Source organism: Lepidochelys olivacea (assembly GCF_965140295.1).
Source record: "Lepidochelys olivacea isolate rLepOli2 genome assembly, chromosome: 2".
Taxonomy (NCBI): Eukaryota; Metazoa; Chordata; order Testudines; family Cheloniidae; genus Lepidochelys; species Lepidochelys olivacea.
Window position 1 is genome coordinate 168,080,711 of NC_140412.1, and position 12,855 is coordinate 168,093,565.

Consider the following 12,855-nt stretch of genomic DNA (forward strand, 5'->3'; position numbering starts at 1 on the left):
GGGGGCAAGGGGGCAGGGAAGAAAAGAAAATAACTGAATTCCCTAGGCACTATGGAGGCTTAGGAGACATTTCTTTGCACAGATGGCAACTCGTGTGTGTAATGGATTGCCAAATAGAGGCTATATCTTTGAATAGAACTAAAGCAGAGAGAGAAGATGCATTTAAAGGGGGTAGGGGGATGTTAGACTAGACAGGTGGATTGATGTGGGTGAATATCTTGACTTTCTTCTATCCTGAAATAATATGTTATTATCTTTTACACTGGACTTCCAAACTGCAATTGTCACAAATGTGTGTATTTATTTTTGAGTTTATGGGTTGCATGTAGGCGTTTGTCAGAAAAAAATACAAAATCAACACCCGAAATGACACAATGTCAAACGTAAATATCAGCAAACAGCCAGAACCCCTCCCTAGACCATGAGACTCAATGCTACTTTAGCAAATAAATAAGCTCATGGTGTGCCTTGAATGTCAGCAAGGTGAGACTATATCAGACTGTGTGTGTGTGTGTGTGTGTGAGAGAGAGAGAGAGAGAGACTGTATCACCTGTCAATAAGATGACAAACGTCAGTAATGAGCTATAGGTCACCACTATTGACTTTAACATTATTTTCCTTTCCCATCAGAATTCATGGATAGTGAACAGTGTTCATATTATGTGATCTTTCAGACTGAATACAGTTGTCTTTATAAAGTGTAGTCACTTTGAGTGACTAATGAAAAATAGCACCTTCTCATTCAGAGCATCTGTTCCTTGTGTAAATTCACAATATCATGCAATCACTTTCAACTACAGTATGTTTTTAGTAATTTTTTTCTCCTGTTATCCCTGAAGAATTAATACCGCTGAGAGAGTGAACTGTAGTCTATTATCATGCATCAACAAAATTGTTTGCTAATTGCCAATAATTTACACCTGTGCAAATCTGCTGAAGACAATGGAGCTGTACAGGTTTATGTACAGAAAGTGTAATATGGCCAGTAGAACTTTTATCAGTAGTGATGACAGTGAAGGGTAAAGCCCATCTTGGCTCTCACAGTCCAAGTTGAGTTTACAGGGCTGACAGAAAAAGCCCTGTCTTATCATCTGAAGAAATTTGATATGGAAATTATTAGAAGGCTGCAAACGTGCAAGCCCAGAATTCCATTTTTACAGAGCTTCTGATCAGAGCAGTCTTATTTGATTCAGGGTAGCCTGTACTTCATCTTCTCTGTTTACGTAAGGTAAAATTTCCAAAACGACCTACGTGATTTAGGCTTCTTAGTCCCATTATCAAAAGTGATTTAGGAACCTAGGTGTCAATGAAAGTCCGTCTGAAGTCACTTTTGAAAATTGGACTTAGAAACTTAAATCACTGGACACTTTGGAAATCTTATCCTTCGTTTGCTTGCTTATTTGTTTGTTTGATTTATTTTGATTGCCTTGGGCTCTGACTTTGTGGTATGTTAAAAGACCATGGCATGGGCCCAACAGACGTTTCACAAGTGTAAGGGGATGCTGTTTTCCTGCCTTGGAGAAAAGGAATTGAGTAATCTTGAGATGGCCAAGTGAATTCCACCAATTGCCTTCCAGTGGAAATAAGACTCTTGTCCAAAATGAAGGCACTATCACTAAGGCTGCTCACATGAATTTACTTGTGCCATAGAATCATAGAATATCAGGGTTGGAAGGGACCTCAGGAGGTCATCTAGTCCAACCCCCTGCTCAAAGCAGGACCAAACCCCCATAGTTGCCCCAGATCCCTAAATGGCCCCCTCAAGGATTGAGCTCACAACCGTGGGTTTAGCAGGCCAATGCTCAAACCACTGAGCTATCCCTCCCCGCCTCATAGAACCTGCTGCAGAAGAAATGCATTTGTAATGGAGATCTCAGTTCCCTCCACTGGGGCAAATACAGCACAGCAAGTCATATAAGCAGCTTTTACATGCAATGTGAAAGTTTTTAGCTGGTTTGGTTTGGTTTAACAATTATATTAGGCTGTTCTGATTTTTTTAACAGCATGCTTCAGTGTTTTGTTTCTCCATTTTGTGTACACAGTGCAATTCTGCATCATCTCTCCATGTGCTATCAGAAAGTTAATTGAGTTGCTTTGTTGCTCAAACCTCATCTACACACCCACAATGGAACTCTCCTCATAAATATTCACCATCTATTAATTTTTGCAGCTGTGGGAAAGGGAAATCAAATCATCTGTTTACAGATTCAATTACACTGTTACAAAGGGTGTCTTTTTTTAAACTATATGTTGTCTCCACTGTTTGCTTTGCGGTGCAATGCAAGCCTTGAAAGGAAGCAAAGGCTCAGCCTGAGTTAATACGGCCAGTGTCAGCCCTTCCATTTATTTGTATACATAAAACATCTCAGCGAGGATTAGATGAGATCTCATTATCCTTACTGCTGGCCTCCTAACTGAAAGGTATGCTCATTCTCTCTCATACTGGGCAGTAGCCCATGCACCCCATTCATGCTCCTTTTCTGCTCTTCAAGTTCTTTTGTTCTTGAGTAATTTGGGGCTATTTTATTTTGTTCCTGCCACAAAGATACGCATGTTACTAAGGAAACACCTTCCACCACCTTATTACTCACCTCTTCTTCACTGATCTTTCTCTCAAGAGCGAGATGCAGTGTCAAAGCAGAAAGTTCTGCAAAAAGAACCCTGACTGAAGAGAGTTTGTGACAGCATATTGATCCTTCCATGTCTATACTTACAAGCTTACAGTAAGATCGCTCCTTAGCCGTGTTATGCCAATGGGAGAGAGCTCTCCCTTCAACATCATAAAACCAGCTCAACAAGTGGTGGTAGCTATGTCTGAGGCAGAGCATCTCGCACAGACATAACACTGTGCACATGAGTGCTTATGCTGGCAAAACTTATGTCGCTAAAGTTTTGCTGACATAAGTGCGAGTGTGGACATGGATCTGGGTTGCCACTAAGTTCATGCAATCTCTTGAGCAAAAATGATTTAATAGTGAGTATGGAAAAGGAAAATAAAACCCTGTGTTTTATGGGCCGGATTCTCTTCTCAGAGATATGTGTATAAATCAGGAATAATTCCATTACAGTTAATAGAAATATAAGGAGAGATTCAGACTCATGTGTTTACTGGGCCTGATAGGAAACAGGAGATCTAATTAAAATAACTTGGTAACAGTGTTATAGCTTTTTCAAATAAATAAGGTTTGGTTATCAGACCTGTTCGGCATTAAAAAAAAAAAAAAAAAGAATCTTTTAACTTATATCCACCACTGGTGTCTTTTAGCACTAGCGATTTATTCATTGGCACTTAGCACAAACTATAGTAAAAATTGGGAGCAAGTCCGGAGCTGTAGTTTTTATTTGCTTTCTCCAAGTTCAAAGCTGTGTATATTTCAATTACAAATGGTGTTTGCCAAAGTCAATGCACAGCTATAACTCAACAAATTAAAACAGTTGAGTTACACAGGCTATTGACAAACAAATGGGCCCGATCCCATGAGGTGCTGAGTGACTCCTGAGAGGAACTGAAATTGGCAGGAGTTGACGGCACTCAGCACCTTGGAGTGAGCCCCAAACTTGGCCAGTATGCTAAAGGTGCCCAGCTCTGCAGTTGGGCTCCAATTCAGCAAGGCACTTAAGCACATGCTGAGATCCTATTGACTTAATTAGGACTTAAGCATATGCTGAAAGTTAGGTGTTTTAAGTGCTTTGCCTTAGGCTCTCAAATTGAGATGACAATACCTAAACTAGATGTCTGAGTGCTAGTTTGAGTGTCCAAATGCACAACTCGGTGCATTAACTTAGGTTCTAACAAGTTGGAAAATAGAGTCCACTGCCTAAAAACGACATCCGTTTAGGTGGTATAAGTAATCTGCGAGAATATTGACTTTCATAAGCCAGTACAGATACATGACAGCAGCTGGTATCTATGTTACAATATACTTCAAAGAGCTATGGCAGTGTACTGCTGCTGCAATATGATCACTTTCTTGTTGACTAACGGCCCAGCAGAGACACTCTGTGGCTCTAGCCGAAACCGCTCTGCTGAGTGATGATTTACAGGATATGCACAAACAGAGACGTGGTATCCAGACCACTTTGGATGGCGATCGTATCAGAACTAGCCTGCTGGAGGTGCCAGCTTTCAGATGAGTTGCAAAACTGAGGTCTTGACTGCAAATGACCATCAAAAATTGTAGATTTCACAAGAGTAATGGTACTAGTGCCATGCCCTGGCCGAATGCGAGTTTGTCTAGCTGAATTCCCCCTGCACTTTCAGTTGGACAGGGCATCTTTGCTTTCTGCCTAGAAGGTGGCACTGCAATGTGCTACATTCCACTCCAGAAGTAGCTGTATTACAAAGACAGGCACAGTTATAATCATTGTTAACTATTTTATTAATACAGATCCCAATATGATGAGCTTAGTACAGAGGGAGGGGGGGTGCAGGGGGATGGATAGCTAAATTAATAGCTCTCTAGTTTAGCAACTTCATGGTAGTGATTTTGAATTGAGTGTATAATATCCTGAGGTTTTTTTTGTTTTTTTTTTTAATGGGTCTTGTATTTGCAGTAAAATGATAAGAAGTTTAGTATTCAAAACTCTGTGTCAGGCCTGAAATCACCTTGTGGGCTCCTTTCACCCCTCCAGAATTTTCGAAGCTGGGATAAACCAAGCTGAATTTAGCTCAATGTGCATTGTTCGTGTGTTAACATGCATAAATATGACACAGAGATCACTGATAATCAATTCTTAAAGTATGTCACATGCCTTAGTTTATTTAAATTAAATGAGCTTTCTTGGTTATTCTTATTAAGTCCATTGCATTAACCAATAATCTCACTACTTTGATACCTCTGTAGGTTTTGTATGATAAACCCTATTCCTTTATTGATTCTCATAAAATGTACATAGCTGACGTCTATAAATGCAAGTAGGCAGATACTAGCTGTGGGCAGAGCAATCCCCCTTGTGTATTCCCCAGTCTCCTGGAGTTGTGGACGCGGTGCTCCCTGAGGTTTATAATACAAACCTGCAGGGCATTATAAATATTTGTGCAGGTTCAGGTTATGTATTCAGGAAAGTACTACACAAGGTGACTGACGCAAGTATTTGGCTGCTTTACATCAGAGCAAGGGCTGTGTTATATTTACACAACATGATCTGAAAAGGATAATGCCTTGGGCTCTTCGGAGCTCTCAGTTCCATTTCTGAGATGCAGCCTGTCCCCTGCACAAATGTGATTATGCTGTTGTAATATGGGTTACAAATTGGGTTAGATTCATGGTTTAGTACTGATGCAGGGTAATGAGACCCTGAAGAGAGCAGATGCTGTTACTTTAAGTAGTTTCTGGGGATTAATGCAGGTGGCTTTGGGGTTCATGTACCTACAGAAAAAACATTAAAATTATTTAAACAGCTGAGCCATTCTTTATGGAACAAGTCATTATTCAAACAACTGAGCATATGTATTGAATGTATACAATCTCTGATTATAATGGCACATTCCTTAATGTGATTATAGAGAGCATGTTTGTAGCTTAGTGTAATCATATTATGGTGCTGACACCAGTACACCGTATCTTTCAGCTGGCTGAATTGAGCTCAGCAATAATCTTGCTTACCTTTATTGTCCCTCACTAACCACTGACACCTCTATTGCACCCTCTTGGTGAAGTCCAGCAACCTAATTATAATACATACGTACAAAGAAGCAGAGTTATGACTGCGTGTGCCACGGTAATTTGGGGATTTCCTGACTTGGGTCCTTAACTGTTGAACCCGAACACTGTAATCATCATTCTTTACAACCAACTTGTGCCCATGCACCGACACAGCCCCGTTTTCGTAAGGGTGGTCTCTCTTTGTTAGTGCCCAATTTGCACCTGCACAATTTGCATCCCTATTTTTGTACCTATAGTTCAACTGAAGGTGCCGAACTGGTACCTGCACCTCTTCCAGACTGTAGGAGCAAATCAAATAGCCAGCAATGCAAATATTCTAGTTCATTTTCAGTTCATCTGTGGGTACAAGATCTGGGTTCATACTACACCAGTAAAATAGAGACCAAGCCTCAACCCTTTTTAAAATGTACCCCATTAAAGGCAGGGGTTCATACCCGAGATGCTTCAACCTAAAGAGGGATTGCAAACAGGGACCGGAGTGCTACAACCACCCTGTCTTTCTCATATTTCCGAATGAGATATGGGACCCAGGGTGGTCCCAATATGGAAAGGTGATGGTGATATGGATAAATAAGAACTCTTACTTTTGGTATACAATTTTATCTCGATGTGTCAATAAATCCCCATATCAATGTGTTTGCCAGATCCTTTGTTTTCAGAACCACATTTGTTTCCAAACATGGTTCACAATAGTTAGATTGAAAAGACCTGTTAGATAAGCCCTGCCAAATTTTAATCATCCATTTGCCTGTAGCAATTCTTTTATGGTTGACTATTCTTATAATTATCATTGTCATGACCGGGTTGAGGGAATAAGTTCTGTGCCTGGTCTGGTGATTTTTCATGGTTTTATGAGGCTGCATGAAGTCATGCAAGGGGAGGATATGGCCCCCTTAGAGGACTGTATTACTAGGTATAATTAGGTTGGCCATTGCCACGATATCTGAGCACTTCCCATAAAACATAAACACAACAAAAATCTCTTTTCTAGCCGTACCAGCAGGAATGAACATTAACGTTATTGTTGGAGATACATATAATATGGATGCAGATGTGTCTTGAGATGACTATTGCCCTGTGTTTTTAAAAGCCTACTCATAACGTAGTATTTGGTCTTCTTTCTTTCAAGCTTTGATGAGCAGTGCAATAGTTACCAAAATTGACATTTGAAGTTCTGTTGCTGACCTCTCAGTTAGTATGAAAGCTAAGCAAATATTTCCCATCAAAATTTGATGAACAGTGAATGGCCTTTTTTTCTGCAAGTCATTTGAAGTTTTCCATTTAAAAAAATAAATTTAACAGAATGAAATTTTTCCTTTTTTAGGAGAAAAGACACCTAGGCTTTAATATGTCTAACTAATATGTGTTAAAGTATACACTGCTTGGTCTACACTACAGTCTTTAAAGGTTTTAGAATGTGTTTCCTAATGCCTGATAACAAACCTGTAAATCTTAGTCTATCCAGAGCCTAAATGAGAGGAGACTGAGGCTCGAGGTATAAATCCAATTGCAAATCTACTTAACAGCAAACTTAAAACTACTCAATATGGATGGATATGCCACTGTATGTTTATTTTAGTAATGGGAAGTTTTGGAAGGTCTCATCAGATTAACACCTAAAATGTAGGCTGCTTCTCCTTACATTAACCTTTTAAAGTCTGCAAATTGAAATCCTGCCAGATTTCCTTTACTTCCCGTTTCAAGTTAGGCTATTCTTTCAGTATTCTGGCCTTTCTCATTACATTTTACCACTTAGTTTCCTGTCCCAGGCAAAAACAGGAAGGTAGGAGGCATGGGTAATTTGTGGGTGGGGGAATAACCAGACTCTTTCAGACTTCAAAAAATGTTGGAATGTGTTATGGGCAAAAGTTCATTAGTTTGGTTCTTTTTTATCTTTCCGTAGTTTGCATCTATATGTCTATTACTCCCGAGGTGGATTACTAGGTGATGATTAAATGTGCATGTTCTATTGATAGATATTTTTATTAGAGTACATGCACATTTCACACTGTGATGACATGTTGGTAAATTTGTGAGAGCATAAATTGGTGTAATTTATTGACCAATGCAAGCCAGAAGGACGAGGTTGTAGAAGGGAATCAACCAATAGTAAGAAGGATGGTCTTTGGCTTAAGGCACTGGACTGGGATTCAAGACATTTGGGTTCCGTTCCTGGACCTGTCACAGACTTCCTGTGAGACCTGAGAATAATGAATCACTTTGGGCCTTAATTCTCCAGCTACAAAGTAGGAATAATAATACTTCCTTTGTCTACCATATATATTTAGACTGTAAACTCTACAGTGCACAGACTGTCTCTCACCATGTGTGTGTATATGCAGCACCTAGCACAAAGGGGCCCTCATTTTCATTGGGGTTTCTATATGTTTATATAGATCAGAATAACAGTAATATACAAGATAAACCAGCCCCCATACTTTAGCTTACACTGTCCTGTTGGTTGCTTTTACTCCACATTGTCACTCCTCCTTAGGGGAAGTTAAAACAACTTACATTCACCCACTTATATCTTCTTGCTAATGTGAAACTTCCTCCATTATTTACATCACATCTGCATTGGCCCATTATGTTCATAGTGCTGCGGACAGTTTAGAAGAGAGAGACGCACACGTATAGGGAAGAGTCAGGGAAACTGAGTCTGAGTGTTTAGTATGACCCTGGAAGAGAAGAGCCTGTGAGAAAATCACCAGCCTGTGATATTAGCAGTAATTTATCCTTAAACCACATTCTGAGCTCCGTTATACCAGCATAAATCAGAATGAATTTCTTTCACTGCAGTAGAGCTATTATCGATTGACACCTGCGTAGCTGAAATTAGTGTTTGGAGAAATATGTGGAATCAAAATCCTTGGTGCAAACTCCCATAAACTCTGGAACCATCTTGCATCCAGAACGGCACACTACAGTTCAGTTATTGGGTAGGTATTGATTAGAAGGCTGTAATTGTGTGTGGGTATTCAGAAGTCCTAAATCACCAGAGTTCTTTCTATTCCTTGAGGTCTTTGCGGCTTGCTGTTTCTCAGTTGGTAATTGTCTTTGCTGGAAAATTTGATTTTAAAGTTTTGCCTTTTGTTTTTCTCTTCAGTTTTGTGCAACACTCGGAACCACACCTTGTTGCTCCTTTGACAGACTGTTAGAACTGGGTCCTATTTGTAAGTCATTCCCTGCTGCTTCTCTCTAAAATTTAAATATAAGTTACAGTCTTTTGTTTCAGAGTAACAGCCGTGTTAGTCTGTATTCGCAAAAAGAAAAGGAGGACTTGTGGCACCTTAGAGACGAACCGATTTATTTGAGCATAAGCTTTCATGAGCTACAGCTCACTTCAGTCTCTTGTTGATTCTTTTCCTGGGTGTTATGCAGTGTCGGTGTCCAAATGCAGTAATTCTGTCTATAAATCTTTCACTTACAGTTGTTTTCCAACATTGCTTCAAGCAGCAAACTTGTATTTTTAGGCCAGATCACTAATGGGTAAGAAAGATAGCCATAGCTTCAAAGTTTTTTTTTAAAAAACCCTCCTTTGTGGCAACATATTTTAGGACCGCAAAATGCTTTCATGCTTGACTTTGTGGCTCCTTTCTTTGGTCTGTTCTGCATGGGTCAGAAAAGCTCTACCTGAAGCAGATTGAAAAAAAGCTGAACTCTGTGTCCTTCCATGTGCCCCTCTATCACTTTGCATCAGTCAGGACACACAGGTGAATGAGGTGAGATACAAGGATGGATTTAAGTGGCAGGCCGCAATTTTAGTAACTTATCACTGTTATCTGTCCTGTCTCCCATATACCAGGTATTTACATGGGTCCACTGCAGGGCTCCCACCAGATAGCCAATAACTAGGGGTAGACCTTCCTCAGCCTACCTCTAAGGTTCAGCTCACTCTCCTAAATCCTCTCACACCGCCTCCTGTGAGGCGAACACAGCATACCAAAAGAAGGACCTCATTCCTCAAAAACTTCGTCTCCCCTTTTCCCAAGGCCTAAGGTCCACCAGTGAAATCACAGATCTATTTCACTCCTGGAAGCTGGCTCTTTTGGCCTCTTATTTGCACCAGCCACAAGTTGCAACAAGCTAAACAGTCACACAAGTTATTGTTATTAAATTCTAAGTTCTAGTCTATTGAGCCTTGACTACACCTTCATAATGCTGTGAGGTCAGCAAAAAATCCTACCAGGCCTCTGCCAATTTAGCCCAATGGAAAAATTCCTTCCTGATCCCCAAAACAAGGGGGTGATCAAACCTGCAGCATCCTAATAAACACAGCTCCTATAATACAGGGAGGGAGGATGAGGCACTAAAAATGGAGCAAGAGGCTCCAAAAACTTCAGTCCAGGGTTTAAATTAACAGTATTGCCAATATCAGGAGATCAAAAGTCATGAGTCAGACCCCCCCCGCAAAATCATGAGATTGGCCCCAAAGTCATGAGCCTTTTTAAAGAAAAAGATTCTATTGTCTGTCTTTTGAGTTTCTTTACTCTCCCTGCCTGACCTCAGCATCTGCAAAACAATTGATTGGATAAAATGAGCTTGGCCCTTGCTGCAGGAGCTCTTACTCCCCTGTTTGTTCATCCCCTGCCCACTAATTAATCCTGACCACAAGTTTCCCCCTCAGTTCAGCCCCCAACAGCCCTACCACCTCAGTTTACACACCCTCCCCCAGCCCAGACTCAGTTTAGTTTCCCCAGCCCCCATCAATTCAGCCCTTGCATCGGTCTCCATCCCCATGGTACGGCCCTACCCTCCAAGTCTCACCTCTGTTCCTCCTGGGGCTCTTGCCCGCCCTGCTCCCAGGCCTGGAGGGCTGCAGCAGGGTCCCCACTCCCCTTTCCCAGGATGTGGTGCAGATCTAGAGGCTCTTCACGCCCTCTACTCCTTCCCAGGCTGGGTGCTTCAGTGGGGAGGAGAGGAGCAGATGCACCTTCCTGTCCATATTTCTCACAGGAGGGGAAGGGGAAGAGGGAGTGAAGTTATTCTCAGCTGCTAGGGTCTTTCCTCTCTCCTCACCATCCGCATAGGAAGTAGGGTTAGGGTTAGGGTTCCAGCTGTGTGGAGTTTCTTGCATCATCTCAAGACAGGATCCGACACCCTCTGAAATCCCTTCACTTGTGATAAAATCATAAGAGTTGGCAATACTGGATTAATGAAAGAGGGGAGTAAGGAGCCCCGTGGCTCCCATCTTCTTCTGGCTGGCCAATGGGAGGCAGAGAGCTCATAGAGCAGGGGCCATCCCTGCATTCCTCCAGCATGTGCTCTCCCCCCTTTCCCTCAGGGACTGTCCCCCTCCCTACAGGGCCACTCAAGTTTTCCACCATTGGATGGTGTGGATGGCATTTTTTGTCTCTTTGCTTCCCGCCACTATAGAGATGAAAGAAGTAAAAAGCAAAGGGACAGAAGTATTTTCCTTTCCCCTCCTCCCACTTACCCACTAGGGCTAGAGCAGGAGAGGTTGCACTGACTAGATTGAGCCATTGACTCCTATTGCAAGATTGTTACCTGACAAATTATGAACAGCTTTGGCCTTGAACACGTGCTCACTGCATAATGAGAGTGACATACAGGTATAGAGTACACTTGGGGTAGCAATATGCCTAGAACAAACTTTTTGTAGTTATAAAAAGCCCTGAATGCTTTGATGGTTGCAATTTTTCATTTCACTATTTTGGGCATCTTCAAAGAAGTTTTGGGGGCACAGGGACATTGTATGAAAATCCAGAACTGTCCTGGTAAAACTAGGATGAGATTTAATCTGTTGTGAATTCATCTTGGGGGGGGGGGGGGCAGAAAGTGCATGTTGTCCTGTTTGAACTCTTGAGTTGTAGTAATTTGTTTCTGTGTATGCAGTACAAACAGACTTCAGGGCTTCAATCTGTTCCTTATCCTGCTCCCCTAGGCTGTTTGTCATCGTTGGCTTAACAGCTAGCCATGAATATGCGGTTCAGGAAATTGCCTGCTGACTCAATATCGTAAAATAGGGACACATCACATTAGGGGTAGAACAACAAGCTGTAAATGTGGAGCTTTTTAAAATCACTTTTGGTGAAATTGCCCTTGTGCAGAGGGGTCCAGCCCAAGACTAGTGTGCTGCTTGAAGCACAAGCCTTTGTCCTGGCCCCTCTGCACAGGGGTGAACTTCCCCCTCAGTGTACATATGTATAAGTCATAAAATGAGGGACACACCCAGAGCCTGGTGAAGTCAGTGCAAAGCAACAATAATAATCTCAAACATTTGTTCCGATAAAAGCTGAGTATTAACTTTGAGGGGATACACAATTTTTAATGTGTTTTTTGCAAATATTTATGCAAATGAATTTTAGTTCATTTAGTTTAGTTTACAAGAATCCAAGTACTTGTGTAACTAATCTTTGCACGTGTATACTGATTTGAATGTGTGTGTGTGTGTGTTTATATAATGTAAAAAAATATGCACCAGAAGTGTTTGGTGGCTATTGTGACAGATTTTGTCGGCTTGTTTCAATGTCGTCCAGTCAGGGACCAGAAATATTACCATATGATTTACTGTCAATGAACAGTCGCATAGTGTGAACAGTGAGATCCATATTCTGAAATATTTTTGCAAAAACAACTTATTGAATAATTTAAGGTAACAGATTTGTAATACACCAAAGTTTGCTCAGGGGTAAGAACAAAGTTTATTCATAGTTTAATATCCCAAAATAAATTGGATGCTGTAAATAGTTTGTTCACTGTGTTAGGTCCCTGGAAACTCATGTCATATAAAAATGTATCATCTTGGAGCTCTCTCTATTGCTAAAAGGGGCCAGCAAAATTAAAACTCGTGTTGCTATTCCAGTTACAAATATTGAGAGCTTTCTTTATAGAAATTAATGAATGTCACTAGTTTTTTTTAAAGAATACATATTTTTAAGCATTCTGAATTGATCATAAATTGAGATTGTGTATTGCAAGTTACTAGTAAATGGAGTGTCTAAGGGCTCAATCCTGTTAATAGAACTGTGGAGATGGGAAGGGTCTGTGTGCATGGATTCTTTAGCAGAACAGAGGCCTATGTGATGTGACCTCTTAGAGCTCTGTCCTAATTGAATTGATAAAATATGAATGGCAAAGAAAAAACAAAATTGCAGGGACTGCAAATCCCCTCTAGTCACTTGGTCTAATGCAAATTAAGAAAAAGTTTTAAAGAAAAAAGCTGTCT

The 12,855-nt window shown here is 40.9% G+C and overlaps 1 protein-coding gene across 3 annotated transcripts in view; it reads left to right on the plus strand.

Moving 5' to 3' along the window:
• The window catches only part of DDC (dopa decarboxylase), a 122,153-nt gene that overhangs the window by 59,477 nt on the left and 49,821 nt on the right, over window positions 1–12,855 (plus strand). For all 3 annotated transcript variants that reach the window (XM_084621294.1, XM_084621292.1, XM_084621293.1), the window contains one exon: window positions 8,773–8,839. In XM_084621294.1, coding sequence (XP_084477420.1) covers window positions 8,773–8,839 — 67 coding nt within the window. The remainder of the gene's footprint in view (window positions 1–8,772; window positions 8,840–12,855) is intronic.